Genomic DNA, 25,526 nt, shown 5'->3' on the forward strand with positions numbered 1-25,526 from the left:
TTAACATGAAAATAAAAGTTCGATCAATTGAAAACAATCTAAAATGCATCCAAATTGTTGCGTTTCGTAATAAAAGAACGCTCCCATAATGCAGTTTGAATCACTTTTTTTTTATTAAAATGTTGAAACCATGGCTCGTAATTTCATTTTTTATACTTTATTTTAATTTTTGTTCCACCCCCTCGACTTTGGTCAGAGTCGAGGGACATAAATATCAAAAAATATTTGCAACGGCCTTATCTATAAAAATATAATATTGAGGTATGCTAAATGCTATAAAAATTTTAAATTGTTATATTTCAACAACACTGTTGATTCATTTTTTATGCCGAAAAAAATTATGTTAATTAAAATTCGTTAAATATTTTTATAATTTCAAAGTTAAGAAGAAGTAAAATTAAGCTATTTTAAACCTTTAGCCAAATATATAATTTTGACAATAATCATATTTGAAGTCGCAGACAGTTTCCGAACGTTTGTGAAAATATGTAAGAATTTTAAAACAAGTCATTTTCCGCCTTACATCACACCAAACGCATCTGGTCGACGATTTCTTGCTACACTTCAGGGGGAAATGAATTTCCAACGGCTGGATGGTTCAGGCCGAAAATATGGACCCCGTTTCGTATAAATCATTGACTGGTGGTGGTGAGTGTTCAAGTGCGCGTTCAAGCTGCCTATATCTGCCAACCCTCGACTGCAAACGACTTTCGATTTCAGTGATGACGAATTATTTGGGGGGGAGCTAGAGCTAAGGTTGGATAAAAAATGAATCAAATTGCAATTAGTTGGTGATGTAATCGGATTTCTTGTCTTTTTCATGGTGTGCTGGGGTTGGACTGTCGATGTCGTCAAATTGATTTTTATTTGAGGAAAAATTTGGTTTTGAATTCTTATTTCTGAAATCATACGAAAATTCAGGAAATTCCATCAACAAATTTGTCCTAAAAAGCACACGTGCCTGCGAAAAACACATTGAGGAAGGTCCCGGCAGCGGTGCTGAATAAATAAACATTCAAATGTCAAATAAACATTCAAATGTCACGCCAAACAGGGAAAGCCACTTTAGTGTGTCACTTTTCCGTGCGACACTCCACTTCTCGTGTCGCGTTCCGCTCCAAAATGTCTTCGCCATCTTGAAGGGTCGCTTATAAACTATGAATAACGTGTCATTTCGTCGCAACTTCTGGCGTTCAATTGAATCCACGTGGAGGCAAACCGTAATTATGTGAGTGGAGCGCTTTTCTGGTTGGGTTGGGAAGTTTACTTTTTTTTGTTGCGAGAGTAATATTTTAATCGTAGTTTTGAGGGGGGAAATTGAGGGAAAACATTTTCATGGGGTTTCACTTCTTTTGCAGACAGACACATTACTTCCGGGAGGGGAAGAATGTCGAACAAGAGCAAACAAAAGAGGATATTTTTCCGTTTTCGGTTAGGCAAAAAAATCTAAAAAATGATTCTGTTTATTTTTAAACACACAATCTTCTTAAAATTAAATTTTTCAGTAAAAATCTTTGAACAAAAAAATAATATAGAGCATATTATCCGATTATTTTTAACGGTTTAGTCCGGATTGTCAACACTGTGAAACATTTTAGAGCAAAGTTGAGTTTAATCAACAAAAAATAATAATAATAAATGTTACGGTTCAACCATAAAACCACCATAAAAGCGCAGTTGCAATGATTTACCCCACTCAAATTTGTTCGTTACCTTGAACTTTACGTGGTTATCACCTCAGACAGATCTTTACTGCGTTACTTGAGGAAGGAGTCACAGACCGGAACCGATCGTTTACACTCTTGCTGGAAACTGTTTAAAATTCCACATAACTGAGACTGCTCTCAAATCAGAAGACATGAATTATAATATTTTTTTTATGGTTGTTGGTAAATTACAATTTTTGTCTAGTTTTGCGTGGATGAAAAAAAAAATTGGCATGCATTTCAAACTGCCAACATTTTTGGCCACACTTGACGACGGGTTTAGAGACCTGGCCCTTAAGTTTTCCGACCATCATAATTAATATGAAACCGCATGAGCTTCAGTTCATTGTGTGAAGGTTTGGAAGAGCCCAAATTTGATGATACCAGCAGTGAGCATCGTAGCGGCTGGTTGCATTCCCAGATAGACGTGCAGCCCAGATCACAGACAAATGGACGAAATTTTATGACATCTTTTTTTTTTAATTTTTGATGGTAATGTTTATTTTTGTTAAAAATATGTTTCTTTGACAACAACAATTTTGAAGTTGAAGTCAGTAAACGCTTCAGTTTTATCAAGGTATGATAGATTTGGGCTCCTTGAACACGCTCCAGAATTGAATTTTAGTGACAAAAAATAAAGTTGTAAATTTGGTTATAAATGCTGTTGAGTCATCTTGAGAAACCATGCGCACCCCTTTATTTTTGGTACCCCCATACATAAACGAGGGTGCGCATGGTGGCTCAAGATGATTCCATAGTATTTATATCCAATTTTACAATTTTATATATTGGCTAGAAATTAACTAAAATTCAATTCTGTCGATAAGACCGTATTCAGGGAGCCCAAATCTACCATACCTAGACGAAATCGAAGCGTTTACTGATATCAACTACAAAAATATCGTGTTTTGTTATAAATATGGAAAAAACGTCTAATTGTATGTGACCTTATCGCAACCCGGTACATCGCACCGTATCGTTTCTCGGTTGACTGACTGACTAACTAAAACAGTACTTTACACTGGAGGAGCAGTCTCCGATCCATCACCGCGCAAACGATCGTCTGCCAAATAGCGAGAGCGAAGGTGGGCTTCGCTTTTCGGTGATGCAATTTTATTATTATTCCAGCAACTACTATCAACGTCGTGATGCGCGCGAGAAACGCGCAATTTTGGTGCTGCTTTATTTTGAAACGGGAGTTTTTCAACCGTCAGGTCAAAAATCCAACCAAATGAGGATGATGCCCTTCCTCCTTAACGCCAGGCGCATGATACCTTTCACCTTAACTAGACAGCGTGTGGATTAGGGTGGTTCAGTATGAACATTAACGAACAAGACAAAAAAGCAGTTCACAAAAATGTGAACAAATATTCACGAAACTGCGAACCGCAAAAAAAAAAATTGTTTACAATATGAAAATTTACAATAACATAAAATGGATGACTATGACGTTTCCAGTTTCATGAAAAAACGTTCATGGCATTGAAAACTGTGTTTCTGTAAGGAAGCTTCTGTGGACATGAACAAAAACTGTTCGCAAAACGGGAACTATGAATCTATGAACCACGATGGAATCCATTCGATTTCGATGAAAATGTACCATGAAGTTGAGCAGACTTGTCTATATGGGTCACAATTTCATAAACGTTTGTTCACGATTTTGTGAACAGTTTCCCAAATATCTTCAAAGAAAGTGTCCAACTCTGAACCACCCTAATAACACCTTTTTTGGGGGGTGAGTTTGCGGTGAAAAATGCTAACGATGCGCGCAGATCCATCAGCTGCCCTCCCCACCGAAAAGTCAACTCTTTTGCGCTAGCAGGTTCTAATTATGGGGTGTTTATGGACGTCAAAAATCCTGCAAATGGTTTTGAACCCTCGTGGGGAAGGGGAAATGCACTAATTTAGCCGCATTGCAAACTGCTGCTGCTGCTGCTCTGGGGGCAAATTGTTGATTTAGGAGGTTTGTTTGCCAACTTTGTAGTGTGGTGTGTGATGGATTTGTTAGGAGTGAATGATATTTTTATAATTACCAGTAACTAATTTGCTTTGCTGCGAAGTTGTGGGTTTTGTGTAAATATAGTTGTGTAAATTTGACTTTTATTAAAGTTACAGATAATACAATTGTAATACTGTAAAATGTACCTTCAAATAATTAATTTACCAAGTGAAACTATTTTCCCTTTAATCTTGAAAATGGCAAACAATTCCACAAAGTCAATTTACTTGAGTGCGACGGGGGTATTCCACTAATTTGAATAATTCAACGCGAATTAATTTCATCCATCAGCGACGACCGCCCAACACCGGCGACAAAGCCGGAAACTTCTCCCCCATGTGACATGCCAAACCGTAACCTCCGTCGTCGTCGTCGTTCGGGCGTCATCGGAACTGCTAATCTTGTTACGCGTACCATGCACTTCCGTGGCGTTTGCAGCGAACAAATTACCCCCTTATTTTGAGTTCACAACCAATTTCAATACCCTCCCCCTTCATTGTAGTTTAATTTAATTGTTGATGAAGTTTTTAAGTTGAAGTTGAATGAAATTTTACCAACAATTCAATAATTTTTCTAACAAGACATTTAAAACCTAAAAAAAATAATAAAACAAAAAAACTACGACCTTTTAAAAACATACTCATTCAACTATTAAAAACTTTGCCAATGAATTGGAGTTCTACCTTTCCCCATCCCCCCCTCAAAAAGTCGAGTCCAACTGGCGCGGGCAAATCACGTCGCGTGACCTTTAATTGTAGCAACAAATTAACCATCGTAATAACATAAAATTACCAGCACCAACAGCGGCAACAGCAGAGAGTGCCCTCTCACCTCTCCAAAGCTTTAGCTCACTGGACGTGGTTTTGTTTGGTGAGTCGGGGGTTTAGTTTTGGAGTGCAAAAAACAATCGTCATTGCTGTTTGCTTTATTAGTTTAGGAAAAGCTTTGCAATTTGAAGAGAAACATTTGATTTAAGAAAATATCTGCGCTATTATTTTTTTTGTAATTCAGAATAACAAAAATGTAATGACAAAACCTATAATACAGGATTACGTTATCACAAATTACAAAAAATCTCAGAAGAAGTGTTTTTTCCAAAGTTTTTATGGAGAATTAGAGTGATATGTTGCTGCCTTTTTAAAATTTAGATGAATTTAGTTCAAAATTTTTAGATACCCAAGGGAAATGCGTAATAATACTACCTTTTTTTGGTATCAATACCAAATTTTGGTATGCCTGAACCCTTTAAAATTCTTCTTGAGGATTATGCAAAAGCAAAATTTGGTATTCCTCTTCCTGCTCGGGTTGCACACGTAAGAGTTACCAAATCTTCAAAAATGGTATAATCTACAGAAAAAATTCTATTTAATTTATAAATCCGTTTGAGATTTGCTTTCAAAATATAGCCTAAATGAATTGTTTTAATTCTCATAGAGTGTCACGATTTTCTCCATTAAAACGAGTTCTAATCGTGGATGGGCCATCCCTAAACCACGTGGACACTTTTTTTTTAAATATCAAACCTCAACTCCATTCCAAAACTTGTCACAACTTTCCATACAACAAAAATCTTTTTTACATAGAGCGTGGGAAATCGCCAACCTTCTCTCTGAGGTTTATTTCAGGATTATCATCAAATTCATAGCCATTTTTTATAAATTTTTTAAGATAGATGTATAACATTTTAAAAAAGAAACTTGTTTAGCATTAGTTCAAATAGCAACAGAACTCGTTTTTTAGAAAAATCATTTCATCATGAATGCTTGGCATCATTTAATCTACCGAAAGTAAATTTTAGTTCCTGCCTATCTCGCATTTTTTTTATTTAAGGAAAATTAGCCATCCAAAATTTAAACGGATTTTTTTTTAATTTGAGCATTGTGTGCGGTTGTTTGTGAAAAAAGAAACTGTTTTTTCAAAATTCTTCAAAAAATCGAGTGTGAAAAATTGTAGACACGCAATCACAAATTAAAAATTACGCCATTATTTTTTCTGTAATTCAGAATTACAAAAGATGTAATGCAGGATTACGTAATCACAAATTACAACAAATTGAAAATCCGATCTCAGAAGAAGTGTAATACTTGAAAATTCTACCGTTTTTTTGGAGAAATTGTAAAATAGAATCTAAATTTTACATGCTGATTTTATAACAATATAGACCAGGGGTGACCAAAGTATGGCCCGCGGGCCAAACGTGGCCCGCGAGGTGATATTTTATGGCCCGCGGACTCATTTTGAATGATCCAGTAAAATGGCCCGTTGGCCATTTGTAAAATGTTTTTTTTTTTAAAATGAAACTTTATTTTAAAATTTTAATTGTTAATATAAAACTAATAATTTATTCTTTTTTTGTTTTTATTTAACGATACAAATATGTTGTTCAAAAATCTTTCTAATTGAAACATTTTCACACGTTTCAATGTGTGTGAAACTAGTAAATATTGTCAAAATGCTCAAACATTTTGGAAATGTTTATGAAACTTTCAAATTTGACTAAAGTATAAAACTGTAATAAAAGAAAAAATATAAGCGTTCCATATTAATTTCAAAGTTATTATGACCAATAAACTGGGCCTCAAACTCACTTTGCACTTAGAAACATTCCACCTTGGGATTCGAACTCATGGCAGTTGGATAACGAATCTTATTGACTACCATCTCATTCAGACAGACTAAATTTTGAAATCGGAGGAATAAAGCGGTTGCAAATATAGTTCTAAGCTTTTGTTATTTAAGTGCAATCAGCTGAAATCCATTTTAAATACATTCCTCTGCGTTTTTTAATAATTTTGGGCATGCTTAGGGTTTATTGAAAAAAGCTGTGAATTTTAATGAACTCTGAATGAACAACAAAAAGTGTTTTTCGCTAAAATGTTTTTTTTTCGTCGAATCTTACATATTTTAAAAATTATGGTTGCAAATCAAAATGTGTTTTTTTTTTCATTTTTCAACATTTTTTTTATCATTATATTGAATATCCTGGCATACATAATCAATTTTATGTATTTCTTTTATTTTTTTTGCCTCTCCTCGACCATGACCAGAGTTGAGGAACAAAATCTTTTTTTAAATGTTTGCATCGGCCTAATTGTTAAATAAAAATCTAACAAATTTCTTTTGTTACAGTCAATTTAAAGATAATATTATGCCTTAACATAAATTGTTCCAATTTGATGTTCCCATTTTCAAAATATAGAAAAGAAAACATTAAATTTCAATGAAAACACAAGTATATTCAAATAAATACCTTTTTTCAAATACCGAAAACAATAATAATATCAACAAAACTGAAGGAAAACTGTCATTTTCCGTTTTCTATTATTTTTCAATTACGAAAATGTTAAAAAAGATAAATTTTAAGAATAAATGTAACATTAGTCTTTTAAATTTATAAATCTATTTTTTTTTTTCATTATATAAAAAACAAATTTTGTACATATGGCCCGCAAGCTCATTTGAGCTTCAAATTTGGCCCGGCATCCAAAAACTTTGAGCACCCCTGATATAGACCATGTCAGGTTAAAAATTACTTTTTTTTTTATTTAAAAAAAACACATTTTATTGTGGCAGTTATTTATAAACATTACACTCTTTTAAAAATAAAAGGAAAAGCAAATAAGTACACTGTCTTCCCGTTTTTAGCAACATGAGGTGATTTTTATGCTGACAAAACAGTATTGTATTTATATGTTAAAAAAAATTAAACTTTTGAGGAAACAATCCATAAATATCGTAAACCTCCCTAGAATTATGGGTAATGGTTTAGGGTCAATCCATTAATCACGAAATGAATAGAGTAGAGAATGTTTTCACTAACAAACGTCTTGCAACGTGATTTTCTAAAAAAATAAACCATTAACCTTTATTTCCCAGAGAAATTTTTATTTCGCCGTTAATATTTTTTTTCTCTTTTCGTTACGTCATTATTGAATGGCCCCAAGAAGTTTTTATATTTTAATAGTTGCTGAATATTACACAACTATCTTTTATTCACGGAAAATGGGCTATTAAAAATCCAAGTGTTTTTTTTTAATCTGATTTAAGCATTTTGTGAGAGTGTTTGTGAATAAAAGAAGCTTATTTAAAATTTTAGTTTTCAAAATTGTACAAAAAGTCGAGCGTGAAAAATTGTAGAGCAGAAAAATGGCAGTATAAAATTTTCTGGACAGGTAATCACAAGTAAAAATCTACGCCATTAATATTTTTTGTAAATCAGAATTACAAAAATGTAACAACAAATCTAATAAGAAGAAGTAATGCAGGATTACGTTATCATAAATTAAGTGTTTTTCTCAAAAAAACAAACCTAATCAACCTTTATATCCGTAAGACATTTTTATTACGCCAAAAAATATAAATTTTCTGAATTATTTGAATGGCCCCAAGTAGGTTTTGCCAAAATTGCCAAAATCGAAGGTAGACAAATTCGAGTGTAGCCAAACATATATACATATATTTAAAAAATAGTGTTTTTTGTCAATTATTAATAAAATGATATAATTACTACAATCAACAATACTACTAGGTGGCTCGATCCCCTCTTTTACGCTGCCGTTCACCTTTCTCCTGGGGACGACAGCGTTGGACGAGTTAACCCGTCAAAGTTTTTTTTTCTCCTCGCATTTTTTAAACCCTGCTGGTACTTTGCTCACAGTTTTATTTCTAAATCACTTTTTTTATTTCCCTCCCAAGTGTGTGCTACCTCCTTCTTGAGCGAACCGACTTCGCGCTTGTTTTATTGTTTGCCTGCAATAATGTGAAAACTTCACACCACATGAAGACATGCTTTTTTAAACTCGTTTTTTTATATTTTATTCTCTCGACGATTGGGCTGCCCGCGCAAAGTGCACAGTAAACTCTGATGGTTGTGTGGTGCGAGCAAACTTACCCAGCCAAAATAACAAATAATAAATTAGCGAGTGTAACATCTTGTTTGCATGTGCAGCAGCAGAAGAAGAAGAAGTAGTGACTGTAGAGTGCGGCTTCTGGCGGCAAAGCTCTTCAATGGGTGCTTTGGGAAGGGTGGATAGAGGGTGGTTAAATTGACTTGTTTATTAGGTGTTTAAGCAGTGAAAAAAATGCTTAATGCAATGCAGTCTACTCAATCCAGACAAATTGCAAACAAATGTGAGTGGAGTATTTGATTTAGAATGAAAAGAAATTTCCATTCTGTTGTTTCTGAATTCCAGTATTGAATTTGAAACTAACACACTCACACTCACACTCACACTCCCACTCACACTCACACTCACACTCACACTCACACTCACACTCACACCAAAATTCATGAAAATGGATAATTTTTAATGTTTTCTATGGTAAATTGCCCCTGTAATAATGTAACCACTTTCAATGTTGTGCTGATTAGCGCCCAACCAGCTGAAGGAATGCATTTGATAAGATTATTACTGTGGGATTCCGCCGCTGAAAGTGAATCTCCCATTACAGCCAGCCGCCGGAAAATTTGAAGGAAAACAATCAAAACAAAAAGAAGACAGAGAAAAGTGCGCAGATTAAAAAGTCGATGGGTGCGATTACTCAATACAATTTGGGCTTCTCTTTGGAAAACGTGAACATCAAAATGGATAAAAAGATGGTGTGTTTACACACGTACAAAATGCACGGCGTTCCCATAATTATAAACGCACCGAGAGCACCTCGGCGGTGACGCCTTTTTAACGGTCTTTCGGTTGTGTAATTTTACGCCGGCAGCGTTTTTTTTGCGCGAGTGAAATCATCGAAAACATCGCACAGAGAGTGCGAGCGGAAAATTAAAAGTTGAGCTCGACTTTTCGTTTCGCCGGTGAGTAATTTGTATTGTAACAGTTAAATTATTGGTTATTGAATTTTGTTTTTCGCCAAAATGCAAATTATTGGTGGGGACTGCTTTTTTTTTCTCCGGATCGATATGACTCGAAAAACGCGGGGCTAATGAAGATCAAATTAATGCAAATTGAATTGCAGGGTAGCAAGCTGTTTGATATTCGATAGACTCGCTGTGTTTGCGCTTGAAAAGGGTAAAAAACTGAGGGAGACTTGGGTGGCGCAAACGACGAACCTCAATATTTAACATTGCCCAAATTGGAACAGATTTCAACTTGTGCCGAACAACAACTTTTTGCAGCTGTCTATGTAGAGTAATCATCGTCGAATTGCCTGCTTGTTGGTAGTTTCAAAAACGTTACAATTTTGAGTAAAGAGTCAGACCTGCTCATCAAGCAAACGAGCCTGCCTCAACCACTCTATCATCATCAACACCTATAATTAAAATCATCGAAAAAAACCAACCCAGAAAGTTCAGAGCTAACTCTTTCAAACAGGCAGGGTTTCGTGCCATTAAGGCAGCAGCATAAACGGACGTGGACAAATTGCTCCCGTTTACTGCGCACCTGTTTTCCTCCATCTCCCCTTCCAGGGAATCGGACACAGAACAAAACTCACATCAACTTCTTTAACAATGTGCAAAAATTGACAAGTTTTTTGGCGCCAGCAGACCCGGCCGCGGAACGTGGCGTGGCGTGCGCCGCCCAAACTTGTTTCGCGGGTACTAAAAATCCTCGCGCGGTTTTTATGGGCTTCCTTGGTTTTATAGTGTTGTTGAAATTTGGTGGGGCGTGAAAGTTGAGGGCAATTCATTTCCAGAATGCAAACCACATCAAAACACGATGAATGATTCAGTGCGTAAGCGGGGTGGATTGGTTGGGTAATACATTTTTTGGGGAATCTAACCTCATTCAGGAAAATAACGGGTTGGATTGATACATTTGCAGCAAATCGCTGATTTAACAGAAAACTGTTGACTGGATTTATGAGAAAATAATTGCAAATTTAAAACAACTTCCAAATATTTAACACGCTAGATTTTTTTCCAATTTATTTTTTTTATTAATTAGTGATTATAAATTTATTTTTTTCAAAAAACAAGCAAAATACTGAGAAAAATATCATAGAATAATAGTTCTCATTTCTAATAAGCAATGCATAAAAGTCGTTTCGTTTTTTCAACCATAACTAATCACCATGTAAGGCAATGTTATGTTTTCGTTTTTGGAACATACATAATTAATTTAAAAAAAGATTTATCAGGCAAGAGAGGTTTAAATCAGCGGTGTTAGAAGTTTTTGACTGACGGACCAAATTTTAATTTTACAAATGCCACATTTGTAGAGCAATATCATTAAGTTGTGTCATGTATTGCATACAAATTTTGCATAAATTTTACTTTAAATAAATCATAAAAAAAAAAATTTAAGTTCTCTGTCAAGCTATTGATACTATATTCCAAATTTAAGTCGCTCGACGCTGATTGAAATGCAAAGGCAAGCATTTTTTTTAACTGAAAATATTTTCAAAAAAATTTTTGTGTTTTATTGTTTTCTCAATTTTAACATACAATTTGAATATTTCGAACCTAATTTAGTCAAATTCGAATGGTTGATTGCCTTAAAAATTACTTAATGCATTTTCCCAATATTCTATCACTAATTTTTCAAGGCATTTAGAAGTTCTAAATCACTTTCCGAAGCCTTCACATAATCGAGTCTGGACTGTATTTTGTAAAGGGACCATCCATAAACCACGTGGACACTTTAGGGGAGAGGGGGAGAGGGGGTTTATGAAGATCGTCCACGCTCCATACAAAAAAGTTTTTTTTTTTGTATGGACAAATGTCCACGAAGGTGGGGGAGTTTAGATTTCCAAAAAAGTGTCCACGTGGTTTATGGATGGTCTCAAAAAAAAATCAAATATTTCGAAATTTTATATTCAAACAAGCCTTCATGAAAGGGGTTTTTTCATTTTCAAATGTTGGGTTAGATTTTAAAGTTTCGAAATCAAGTAAAACAATTAAAATAGGCCAGTGTCCAAGTATTTACCCATTTTTTTTGTTTGGCCATTAGGATGACCTACGCCGTGTTAGGGTGGTCCCAAAAATGGTTATTTTCGTCGATTTGCACAAAAACCACTTTAAAAAAAATCATATCTCCTCGCCATTTTTACTGATTTTAGCTGTCTTTGGCGCAAATTAAAGATAATAAGTTTGACTTTCTAGAAAAAATGGTTGGAATTTCAAAAATTTAGCCAAACATTTGAAAAAGACTTATTAAAACTACAAAACGGATAATTTTAAATAAACGGATAAAATTGAAAAAAACTATAACTTTTAAAAAAAAAGTGACCTGAAAATTGTGAATCTTATCAAAATTTCATTAAAATACATTTTGATTGCAAATTTGATAAAAAATTGAAATCATCAATGTTTTTTTTATCTTTATTCATAAAAACGTAACTTTCCAGGCAGCAAAGAGCTCTCCAAGATAGCTACAGCAGAGCAGTTTGACCGTTCTCTTCAAAACTTCTTCAGGAGTTAGAAAATCACTTGAAGAGAGTTTTATCATACCGCGGTGCAAACCGCTATGCTGTAGCTGTCTTGAAGAGTTCGTGTAGAACTCCTGTATTTTTTTTTGTTACTTGGGTTGGTAAAAGATTTTTAATACGATTTGCATTTTTTTAGAAAAGATGGAATTTTATGTCTCCTGAAACAAAACAAAATAATAGAAAAAAGGAAAATAAGGTTTTTTTTAGAAATAAGGCCGTTGCAAATATTTCTCGAAGATATTTTTCGCCCTCCTTTAAATATTTACTCAAAAAATTAGAGTGCAAAAAAACTTAAAAAAAATGAAAAAAAAAAATAAACAATTTATCAACTTTGTCGAAGACACCAACTCTATCATAAATTTCCTTCAAAGGATAATGATTTTTAGATTTTTACATTTCTTTATTGTATGGACTTCTGCCAAATTTGTATGGAAAATGGTATGGACTCACTGATAATGCAAAATGACTTCTTCGGGCATATGGAAGGCACTTATGAAGTTTCAGCCTGATAAAAAAATGCAAAAATCGGATTGCCGGATTCTTAGACATTAAATTTTGTAAAAAAGGATTACAATGGAATAATTGAGGTTTTACCTATTTTTCGAGATTTTCTCGATGGCTTGTATTTTCAGCGTTTTTTTACAGAAAAATTTTAGATTCATTTTTTTTATTATTTGGCATTATATTTAATTAAACATAATGTATAAGAAAACAAATTCCTGGTTTCAGATAAAAAGTAATTGAGGTGTTAAATTTGACATTATTGCAATCAATTTAAAAAAAAAAAACGCAAAAAAATATTTTCTGTTGATTTTGTAATCAACCTCGATTCTTTACATTCAAACTTCGAGAAAAGTTACAGACTGTATTTTTCACGTATCTAAAAAAAATTTGATTCAAAATTTTTCACTGGTTTTTCATTTTAACAAGTTTTAGTTTGCTTAAGGACTTGAAGACTATCTGAAACGAAAACATTTTAGGTCGGTTCTAGATAAATTTACGAATCTTTAATTTTTACAATTTTTTAAATTTTTGTCTGTATGATTTTCAAATGCTTAATAATTTAATTAACAAAAACCAAAGAAATACGCAAATTTCTAATTAGGTTCAAATTAGTTCACATCTGTAAAGTGTAAAATTTCTCATTCTATTGTGGTATAGGTTATAACAATTATTAATTATAATTTAATGTAAGCTAGAAGCTAGAATAATGAAATCGTACAAAACTGTACATCAGTGCCAAAGGAAATTAAATGCAACCCAATGCACTCTGAATTTGATTGATTTTCCTTCCTTTTCGTTGTGTCATCTGCAATGAAATTGCTTATTGCATCAACAAAAATGAATTCTCCAAACAAAACCCTCTCCCGATAACCACTTTTTATCTTTCCACATCCGCCCATTAATAAATGACATTTTCCGTCTACTTTCTCCCTTTTTGTTCCTCCACGAATCATTCCCTCGCGAAAATGCTCATCGATTTTCCCGGGTGCTTTTTCACCTTTTTTCACGTTCTTGGTTCTGATGCTCGTTTCCGCTCGCTCCTCTCCGAGGGAGAGGAAGCTCCGGTTGGGAAATTAAGAGATAAGTAATTAATCTTAATATCCGCCACGGTTCATTTCGCTTCCATAAACACTCGATCAGCCAACCGAGGCCATCCGCCGAGCCAGTATTGGGAGCAACATTGTAAGCCAGGAATCAGCCAGCATCAGCAGAGTTATCTTAATCAACAGTTTTTTTTTGTAAATTTTTTGCTCGTCTAACAAACATTGAAGTTTTATTTTTTTTTGTGATGAAGTGCCTCGACTGATGGTAAATATAACTTTTTCAGCGAGCGAAAATCGACATTTTTGGCGAATTTCCTGTCTGATATTTTTTTTTCGTAAATATACACAACGAGAGTAGCATTCGAAAAGGACCAAACGTAAAATGAACTGAATTTAATATTCATTGAAAATTAAGCAACCTTTTTCCAGAAGCTTTTCCCTCCCAGAAATGACATGTGCGAGTGGGGATTGTGGAAAATCGCTCGCTCTGCTGCACTCCACTGTGGTGGGATGATGATCGATGAGCCTGACGTGCTCGGCGCTCATTCGCGTCGTCGTCCCGGGTGAATGTGTCAGCCAGCTCAGGAGGAGATTTAAGCCAACCAACGAGCCCGCGGATTAGCTAATGATTGATGTGACCGGGATGCGCAAAAGTGAAATTCGTTGCTGTTGATGAACGCGGCGGATGCGAGTGAATTTCAATTTTCTGATGTGGAACAATGAACTGCACCAGTGCAGAGGGTTGGACGGGGTCTGGTGATGATTGGATTTGGAATTTTGGGTGATTAGTTGGAATTTACTCGATGAAGATTAAAAATTCATGTTAATGCAGAAATTTGGATGTCGAGGCTGCTTCAAGCTTGCTGGGTAAAGTAGGTCACATTTTAAATTGATTTGATTTTTTTCAAACCCTGAGAACCAAAAAAAAAAAAATCAATTCCATCAACTGTAAGCTTAACCCCAGTTAACCTCCTTAAACCAGTGCTCCCACCTCCATTACCAAGTTCAATTACCCAACATTACCGAGTTCAGCTGCCTGCCACCTGTGAAATTGCTGCTCCGCAAGTGTTGTGGGAAACTGTCCTGACACGTTTTTTTTCCCCTCAGAAGGCTGCGCTGCTTATCCTGATCGAGTTCGTCGTCACCACACACACACACACACTCACACAAGGTCGCCTCGCTTTTAATTCGTAATTTATATTCAATCTACAATTCAATCTAATCGTCACAATGGTTGCGTCTTTTTTCCCTCCACTTTTTTTCGTCTGGTTTGTGTGCGGAGAACCCGCGAAGTTGAGCGAAAGACCTAATTGCAATTTTCCTCCAAACTCGATTTTCATGCATTTTCATTCCACTTCTTTAGCTATTTGTTTGTACACACACCTCCTCTTCTTTTTTTAAAATTCTCATTGCAGAAAGAAACCCTATCGGATGTACAGCTACACTTGGCTGCCTTACGCGGAGACGAAATGTTGCTAAAACGAGTGCTGGACAGCGGCAAGGTGCACGTCGACTGCCGGGATGAGGTGAGTGGCTCCTATTATTTTTTGATGAAAGGTGGTTTCCAAAATGCAACTTAAATGTTTTTGAATTTGGTGAAATAACCAAATATTTTTTAAAACACCGATTTGCAACCTTATCGAGAATGGTAGCAAATTTCCGAATTCCGGAAATGGATTGTATTGTATTTTTTTTATATTTGACTTAATATATTTGAATTTTAATTAACTTTGGCACTAAAAAGAAAGTTACCCAAAACACTTTTATTTATTTATAGATTTGTTTTAGATGACAAAAAATGCCATCTTTTAAGACAGGGGTACTCAAAGTTTTTGAATGGCGGGCCAAATTTGAAGCACACATGAGCTTGCTGGCCAAATAAGAAGAAAATAAAAAAAATCAATCTAAAAAAACAAAACAAAAAACCTCACATGAGCAAACATGGCCAAACGAGAAAAATTAAAAAATTTCAATCTTTAAATCTGAAAAATGATCTGTCGGTTGAAGTTCTTTTTCAATTTCAGTTATTTTTAGAGCATTTTCGTAAAAAAATCAAATATTTTTGTACAAAAAACTTTCAACCAATTGTTTAAATTTTATTAAAATCGGAAAATCAAAAAAAAAAAAAAATGCAACACAAATAAAATTTTTCATTTCAACTTACATGATTCAACAATCATTGAAATCAATACAATATTTTTGACTAAATACAATCGTGATCTCACAAATAAAATGAAAATTGAAGGGTATTTAGTTGAATGCACTTGTTTTTTAATTGCTTTTTTTTATTTTTTAATAATTTTGAAATTTATTTCAGAATGGATTACACAAACTTTGTGAATGCACGTAAATTTATTTTTAAATAATGTGCAAATTTAATGATTAATTGTTGCTTAAATTTTTTTTTATAATTCTCCAATTTTCAATGAATGTTATCTTGCCTAAATCAGATATTACGTATTCAGAATCGTAACCCACACTTTTTGAGATGGAAGGCTCTAAGTGCAAAATCAGTTTGAGTACCAGATATTTATTATATACCTAAATTTACCTATATCCACAGTTTTCTGCTTAACTCATTTAAAAAAAAAAAAAAAAAATTAAATAAAATAAAAATGATGAAAATTTTGTCAAAAATCACTCATTTAAATCACATGTAGTGTAACCTACATTATTTCAACAAGATAGATTCTTCAACACAATATTTGTTTCATATAATCGGGATCACAGTATGGAAAAATCACTAAAAAGGTTCATAAAGTAAAAGCATAAATTACAAAAAAAACTTTTTAAACAATCAATTATTTTATCCATCCACTTCCCCGTGACCCTACCACTGGTCCTGGCCGGCGCCGTTATTGATCAGCATGATAGGGGCCTTTGAGAAGTTGTGAAGCGAGGAAAGATAGCTCCCACTCATCTACCACGGCTCATGGATGTAACTTCTGGAGGTCCTGGTCAATAACAGAGTAGCAACTGCTTATGCTCATAAATAAAAAGCATAAATTTAATCCATATTTTTAAGAATTATAAAATCACTAACAAGATGCGTCAAAGGGCCAGTTTCCATAATCATTCAAAACGGATCCACGAGCAACAAAAAATCACCTCGGGCCATACTTTGTTCACCCCTGTTTTAAGATATGGCTCAGTGAGGGCAAAAATTATTTGCGGCACTTTTTTGATAATTAAAAATGTGAAATCGAATTTGCAATCGAAAAGAACTTTTTTTGATAAAGTGACCTAAGTTATAGCCGTCTTAATTTGTTTTATAAAAAAACTTCCATTTTCGGCATCAAAAACAAAGTGCCCAAGTTGACCATCAACCATAATTTTTAAATATTAAAAAAATCACATAGAAAAAAACATTTGGGCAAGTTTCGTCCAACTATAGTTTGTCACTAAAAAACTACAGAAAAACACTGATTTTAATGATTTTATGATTTTATGATTTAATGATTTGATGATTTTATGATTTTATGATTTTATGATTTTATGATTTTATGATTTTATGATTTTATGATTTTATGATTTTATGATTTTATGATTTTATGATTTTATGATTTTATGATTTTATGATTTTATGATTTTATGATTTTATGATTTTATGATTTTATGATTTTATGATTTTATGATTTTATGATTTTATGATTTTATGATTTTATGATTTTATGATTTTATGATTTTATGATTTTATGATTTTATGATTTTATGATTTTATGATTTTATGATTTTATGATTTTATGATTTTATGATTTTATGATTTTATGATTTCATGATTTTATGATTTTATGATTTTATGATTTTATGATTTTATGATTTTATGATTTTATGATTTTATGATTTTATGATTTTATGATTTTATGATTTTATGATTTTATGATTTTATGATTTTTTGATTTTTTGATTTTTTGATTTTTTGATTTTATGATTTTATGATTTTATGATTTTATGATTTTATGATTTTATGATTTTATGATTTTATGATTTTATGATTTTATGATTTTATGATTTTATGATTTTATGATTTTATGATTTTATGATTTTATGATTTTATGATTTTATGATTTTATGATTTTATGATTTTATGATTTTATGATTTTATGATTTTATGATTTTATGATTTTATGATTTTATGATTTTATGATTTTATGATTTTATGATTTTATGATTTTATGATTTTATGATTTTATGATTTTATGATTTTATGATTTTATGATTTTATGATTTTATGATTTTATGATTTTATGATTTTATGATTTTATGATTTTATGATTTTATGATTTTATGATTTTATGATTTTATGATTTTATGATTTTATGATTTTATGATTTTATGATTTTATGATTTTATGATTTTATGATTTTATGATTTTATGATTTTATGATTTTATGATTTTATGATTTTATGATTTTATGATTTTTTGATTTTTTGATTTTATGATTTTATGATTTTATGATTTTATGATTTTTTGATTTTTTGATTTTATGATTTTATGATTTTATGATTTTATGATTTTATGATTTTATGATTTTATGATTTTATGAAATATGATTTTATGATTTTATGATTTTATGATTTTATGATTTTATGATTTTATGATTTTATGATTTTATGATTTTATGATTTTATGATTTTATGATTTTATGATTTTATGATTTTATGATTTTATGAATTTATGATTTTATGATTTTATGATTTTATGATTTTATGATTTTATGATTTTATGATTTTATGATTTTATGATTTTATGAACTTCGGATAATCGAAACATCGGATAATCGTGTCTGGACTGTAGTTTTTTTCTTTCAATTCGCATCCTGATTGGAAAACCTTGATGATTTTTTAGTTCGTTTCGATACATCCTATAAGAGTTGCCAGAAAATTGCTTTTTGAAGTTATATTCATTTAATTGAGTAACATTTTTCAGTGATTTTTTTAAATGTAATTAAGTGCACATTATATTCGACAGTGTATTTCTCAGTCGTTTAAAAACAGAACTGAATATTTTTTTTGGAATTATTTGGGATTTGATGAAGGATGAACAAATGTTAAAAAAAACCCTAAATTAATTTATAAACTCAAAACTTCTTCCGAATAATATCAACCATTGAAATTCCAGCATTTTCTACCACTTTTTCCCGCGCTACACCTTCCACATTTTTCTGACTGACTAGCCTTTGGGTGGGGAAAAGGGGCTGGTGCGGCCCCCACGTGGGTGATTATCAATCAATTTCCCTAATGCAAAGCGGGAAGGGGAAACGCCCCATTTTGCTCTGTACTACACATGGAAATCGCGCGAATGTCACACACGTGTGAAATGTTTCATTTTAGAAATTGACGTTAAAACCGCGACCACCGCCGCTGCCTGTTGTTGATATTGTTGCTACGGCGTGAGTTGTCTGTGTGTGTGTGTGTGGCCTTCGAGCCGGTATATATTTATAATCATTAGTGGAATTACGACGACGTGGGATGTGACCCTTCAATTTGGTTGCAAATGGAATTGGATGAATGGTTGAAGGGCGTTGGATCGAGGGGGGAGGGTGGGGGTGGATGGAATGTGGTTTTGCGAAATTCTAATTTCGGTCGAGGTTTTGTTTTAGTCAGTCCATGTTTTGCACGCTGTCACACCAACAAGCGCACCAGCCAGCACACGATTGTGAAATGTGAAATTTATGATGAAACGTTTTTGCGTCAAAATTCATAGATTGGTTGGTTACACACATTTAACATTTTGGGGTTGTTGGGAATTTTGAGCTTGTGTGAGTGAGTGTGTGACTGTGAAGCTGTATCCATATTTGATTGGGAGTGGGCGGGGGTGAACACACGTCAGGATAAATACATTTTTTTTCTGGAAAAAAAAAATGACAGACTGATGGTGGTACATTGACTAATCTATGTGGGCGATGGGTTTTGATATTTAGATATGGTTTGATTGTCTCTGTTTTTGACTGGATTAGTGAATAGAAAACGTTGTAATGATTGATTTTCTCGTGTTATAATATGAAAAATGAAAAAAATTTAACAAATTAAATTTTATTGATTGATGGGCTGATAGAAAACTCATTCAAGTATAAAATTCCGTTTAGATAACACTGATCTAATTTTTTTTTATTTTTTTATTTTTAAGCGTGAAGTTTGGGGTCCCCAAAAACACGTGCTCTTTGAATTTTTCAAAAATATGTAGGCAGAGCCGAATGGTGGTTAGTCGCTGTTGCATACAAGCAAAAATTGCATGCAATATGTGGGAGTATTTTTGAAAAATTTAAAGTGCACGTGTTTCTGGGGACCCCAAATTTCATGCTTTCCCTCGAGTTGTGACTTCGCAGAAATTTTGTTGGTCGGTGTAATCATTATAAGATCAAAAACCCTTCCCTTGAGTGTAAAATTGCTTTGATAGTTACAAATCTGTCATGTTATTTCGGCAATTCAGCAAAATTCGGTGTTTAATTAGTTTTGTTTTATTTTAACGCAAAAATGTAACGTATTTTTTCAAACTGACGTTTGGACGAAAAAGTAATTTGCTGATTGTTTTAATAGATTGTTTATTACTAAAATTTTAATTAAAAAAATATTTTTTTTTATAAATTTTAGGATTTTTTTTAAATCGATGATTTTTCACGAGACTAAAAAATACATTTTTTGCGCAAAAGTTAAGGGTGGCACGAAATCAAAATTTGAAAAAAAAAATAAAACAAATTTTAGGAAAAATCGAATATACCTGATTTTTGAATTTTGTTCTTTTAAATCTTTATGAAGTTACGCTTCCTCGTTTTCTTTAAATGAACACCCAAAGGAAAAATATATCTCAAAATCTGCGACATTGGATTTGCTGCAAAAAATGTCACATTTTATAACATTTTATGCAGCAAGCCCGTAGATCATTTTTGCCCGTTTCTAAAAATTTCAGCGATCTGCAGTTCTCACCAATACATATAATGCTGGCCCGTCCCCGAGCAACACTCTAAAGAGAAGCATATGTTGGTGCTCTTTCACTCACTTTTGATCAAGCGCCCATGGCGCGGTGGTAGTGTGTCGGATCAGTAACCAAGAAGTTGGTGGTTCAATCCTCGTTCTGCTAAGTGTTTTTTTTTGTGAAATACAACCAAAAAGCCGTCGGTAATGACGATAATTGTCGGTAACGGGCAAAAATGTCATACTCCTATATCGCAAAAAATGCATGAGGACAGATTTCATGCAGATTCTGATATACTTTCATGCCGCCAAGCATCACAATCATGCGACTGCCAGTTGAGTGAAGTGAAGAAATTTTGATATAAACCGTTTTTTTAACATTGAACTAATAGTTTGCTAGTTAACGCGAGAGGACAAATGAAGACTGATTAGTAGACACTGAAAAAAAACAACAACTCATTTTTCACAAATTTTAAATTTTAAGAGGTTGTCCTTAGCAACTAGCGGTCAAACAATGTCAAAAAAGGAAAATTGTTAGAACTTTTCTTAGTTTTTCGAAACATTTTTTTGGCATTTTTAAAGTATTTTTAAGTTGCAATAGCTGATCGTTTTACTTAAAAAAAATACTTGAATATGCCTACAACTTGAAAACTGTGCACTTTATCAAAACATTTGTAGTCCTTCTCGATCGTTACTTGGATTTTGCATCCAAAAAATATTTTTTAATTTTATTTGACATAATTTTAGATTATTTCCCAAAATTCTTTTTTTATCGAAAAATACTAGTTCTGTTATAAAATTTTGCGCCACCTTAAACTCTAGCGCAAAAGAAGCATTTTTCTCAAAAATAATCAAAAAGTGGAATTGAAAAATCTGGAACATTTTTTCGTTCTTTCAAATTTTTATGAATAGTCCTGATTATAATCACGGTAAAAAATTGTGTTTATTTGGAAGGTGTCAATTTAGACTGAAAAAGTGACATTACACCTGAAAAGCTGTAAAATTACTCATTTTCAGAGATAAAGTTACACATTTTTTTCTGACTTTAAAGATGTATTCCTTCCCGGATGTAATATTACCATTTTTTTACTGTGTACTATTTTGCCGAAGACACGAAATTGGTCAGAAACTCCGTTCTTAAGATACAGATTTTTGATCATTTCTGTCATTTTTAGTGATAATTGCTGAAAATTGTAAGGAGTCTTTTATGAAAACACTAAAGATGCAAAATTGTTTCTTTTGACACAAATAAAAAATACAAACTTAAATCTCTCGAATAAATTCGAAAGAGAAAAAAGTTGTATGTTACTTAACAATTAGCAAAATTATTTTATTTTATTTTATGAGCTCCACGCGTTTTCCAACATTCGATTTTATTTATAATTTTGTTATTTTTGAAAATAATGAAAAAAATAGTTAAAGATCTTGGAAATGTATTAATTAAACGACGAATACTGAGAAAAAAAATCATTCAAACCAAAAATTATTATATCATTTTAAGATTAAATCAATTCTATAATTATTTTGAATCTGAAGTGATGATTTATGTGTTTTACTTAAAAAGTTACAAATTAAAAGGACGTGTTTTACCGAGTACCTAAAACAAAAAAAAAAATTTTCCTTCAAATGTTAAACTTTTAAACCGCCTCGTTACGAGACGGTTTATTTAGTAAGGTTTTGAATATAGTTTTGTAAACATTATATTTATTCTAGCTAACCAAATCAACAAATTAAAATTCATCTGAATCAGCAATAATTCCACCAAACAATTCGAAACCATTTCCGCGTGGTCTCAAAGTTTCCGCTTTGTGCTACCCAACTCGGTCCTCTGCTCACCGGTATAATATTCCAAAACACTAGTCTAATTGAGAGGTAGATTTAATTCAGTACCCAAAACAACAAACTTCATCTCGCTTCCGCAGCTCATCTCGCGTCACACCGGTGTATCACCATCAGCGATGGAATAATCATCATCAAAAGAAAATCATTGGGAGATCATCAAGAGAAAAAATCCGTAGGGAGCATGGCTCTCCTCTCTCGCGCACGAAAAATCGGTATAAGGAATCTAAAAAAATCATCATCATGATTATTCGGCGGAACATCTTTTTCACTACTGCACTTGCAAGTGTAACGTCACACGTCGAAAAATGACCTGTCTCATTTTGTAGATGGGCAATATGTGTAAACAAAGTGAAATAAATATTTTTAAGTGGTGCTGACAAGGAAATTCACAAAAAATCATCAGTAGATTGATTTTCTTGGAGAGGTTCGGCAGCGATTTTCTTTTGCGTGATTTGCCTCCTCTCTCTTTCGCGGATGAAAAAAGTTCGCAAGCGAAAATGATTTTTTTGCGATTATTCCATCCCTGATCACCATACAAATGTTTGCTTGGCATGCCAAAACTCGCTACCAGGCGCTAGTTATTTTGATAATTAATTCAATTTTCAAAAATATTCCCTCGCCAACATTGCAACCATAATTAGCGCGCTTTTCCGGTGCTGCGCTAAATGGTGTGCGGCAAATCAAAGCGGGAGGGAAATTCCCCCGATGTAGGCAACAGTTGCAGCACTTGAAAAAAGAGAGTTTTCGCGCCACTGGAAATCGAACAAGAAAAAAGGTATAAAAGAGAGTCGATTGGCTTTGCAAGTAGTGCAGTTTGGAAGGACAAAGTTTGAAGGAAAATGAGAGAGCTTGAAATACTTGCGTGCACTTTAAATTGATTTGTGTGGAAAAATGTAGTCAGCAGCAGTCTAATGAGAAGGTATTTCAAAAGTTGAAATTAGTTAACTATTTGTGCATGTTGTTATGTTATGCAACCAATCTGATGTTTCAACAGGGTGGTTCTACAAAGAAAAGTGACAATAAGTATTAAGAATCAGCATTTTTTTAAAGTTATACGACGTTTTGAAAAGTTGATCTTGGAAATTTGACAGATTGACAGAATTGTACTTACCACAATAATTTCACCTTCAGTGACCAATCGTTCCTCAGGGGGGTACCTCAATGTTGAAGTCCGTGTTAGGGAACCGGCCCCTTCTAACCCTTGCTAGCAAACGACGCCCAGCAGTGAAATAAAACTGAAACTGTGGTTTCGGGTGCAACATATATATATATATATATATTTCTGTAACACTGCCGGTCGGGAAAAAGTTGGCTCCCGTGCAGCAACAACTGGGAAAAGCAATTTGTTTTTGCCAATTTAACTCTTTGCGGTTTTGCACGGCCCCTCCCCCCACAAGCGTTCTCCCCCTATTTTGTGGCAATGTCCACCCAGGCCAAAATGTGGTCGCACTCCCCCTCAGGGTGGGATGCTGTGTAGAAGGAAATATTAATAGTTTTTCGGATTTGTAATTTAAATGAACAAAAATTCATGCTCGGTTGGAGGCAACTTTTCCACTTTGGGACTCTAGGGGAGCGTGGGGTGCGTGTCTTGGGTCACATCCTGCGGAGAATCGGAGGGGGGTTGGGATAGTTTGGATTGACAGTTGATGGACATGCTAATAATGCAGGATTTGTCCGGTATGTGGATGATATTAGCAAGTCGGTTTGTGAATGCTGCGTCGATTGAACGGTCAACTGATTTTGCATTCGAAGCCTCTATTTGCACTATTATTATGTGCTGGTCCTTTGGAGACAGGACTTTGCTTTTCCCCGGAAAATGTCCTGTCGATTGCCGTGAGAAGTCGGTCGCCGTTCGCCGTCCGATTGCGAACGGTGTATTTATCGAAGCATTTATTATTAATTTACTTGAAAATCGAGTTCCATTGTTTAGTCTGTTTGTCCCTGCTCAATGGACTGTGTGGTCGTGTCCTGTCCACTGACGATGATGATTGTGATGACTGTGCCTGCTATCGATGACGACCTCTGCTGCTGCAGGTTGGCTTTTGATATGGAAACTCAGGTGTGCTGGTCAGCAAAGTGCATTATTTTCGATCTATCACCGACTTTGCAAAGAGAGGGATGGTGGGCGTTTTCAGGGGGTGGTTTTTGTATTCACCAGGTCTCGGTTTCGGTTGGGACTGTTTATACGTGTGTGTGTTTGTACGAAACAGATACCGGTCCGGATGGTCAATCTGGTTAACCAACTGGAGACTCAACTATTTCCCCCATACAATGTGTCCCTTCAACTGCACTAGTCAGAGAGTATAGTGTTTAGCCTATAACCAGACTGAGAGAGAGAGACGGAGAGTGGTGCTGGAAAGTGCTTTCTTTGTCCCTAAACCCCCTCCCCCAAGTTCCATTTCGAAATAATGTGGGTTTTTGATGGGAAAATTCTGTATTCTCAGAGCTGTGCTAGTCGGTCTGATGGTGGTGCTGGTAACGACATTTCAATTTCATTGTGGATTCACTTTGTTTGGTAGTCTCCCCAACCCCATAGTTTCCACCCCCCGTCCCGCCACAAATTTTCTAAAACATGCTGCTAAACAATATCATTTGCAATCGAATTTTCTTACGGAGCTGCATGAAAGGTTACTAGGCTAATGTGTGTGTGAAAGGACGTTCTCAAACAACATGTTTGGGCCTAAGGGAAGAAAGTGTTTGCATTGGACTCCCCGAGGATGTTTGTTTGACAATGGGGCGGATTCTTTTCCTTTCTGAAGTGTTTCTGCACGATTAATTAAGTTGTTATTTACATGTATCGGGTTGTGAATAATAAATTTGAAATTATTGAACCGTGGAAAAGACAAAAATTAAATTCAAGACTCAAAGCGTCTTTAAATTCAAAATACATTTTCTGGATGATGTAACGTCATGATTCGAAATCCGGACACTTAGTAGCATATCATTTTTGTTGGAGCTGGCAAAAAATCATGTATTTAGTTGGAAATGTCGATCATTAGGATGAAGTATAAACAGTCAGTTTCAAGAAAATGCATGCATAATATGTCTTTTCTAACAATTTTTCATCAGAATTTTAAAATTAAAATGACTTGTTGTTCTTCGAATCCCAGACACTGATAGAAACTGATTCGAAATCCG

The 25,526-nt window shown here is 33.7% G+C and overlaps 1 protein-coding gene across 6 annotated transcripts in view; it reads left to right on the top strand.

The window, feature by feature from the left end:
* The window catches only part of LOC6032123 (ankyrin repeat domain-containing protein 29), a 366,194-nt gene that overhangs the window by 19,347 nt on the left and 321,321 nt on the right, over window positions 1-25,526 (top strand). For all 6 annotated transcript variants that reach the window (XM_038253623.1, XM_038253621.1, XM_038253618.1 and 3 more), the window contains exon 3: window positions 15,047-15,157. In XM_038253623.1, the coding sequence (XP_038109551.1) occupies window positions 15,047-15,157 (111 nt within the window). The remainder of the gene's footprint in view (window positions 1-15,046; window positions 15,158-25,526) is intronic.

Source organism: Culex quinquefasciatus, chromosome 2 (genome assembly GCF_015732765.1).
Source record: "Culex quinquefasciatus strain JHB chromosome 2, VPISU_Cqui_1.0_pri_paternal, whole genome shotgun sequence".
NCBI lineage: Eukaryota > Metazoa > Arthropoda > Insecta > Diptera > Culicidae > Culex > Culex quinquefasciatus.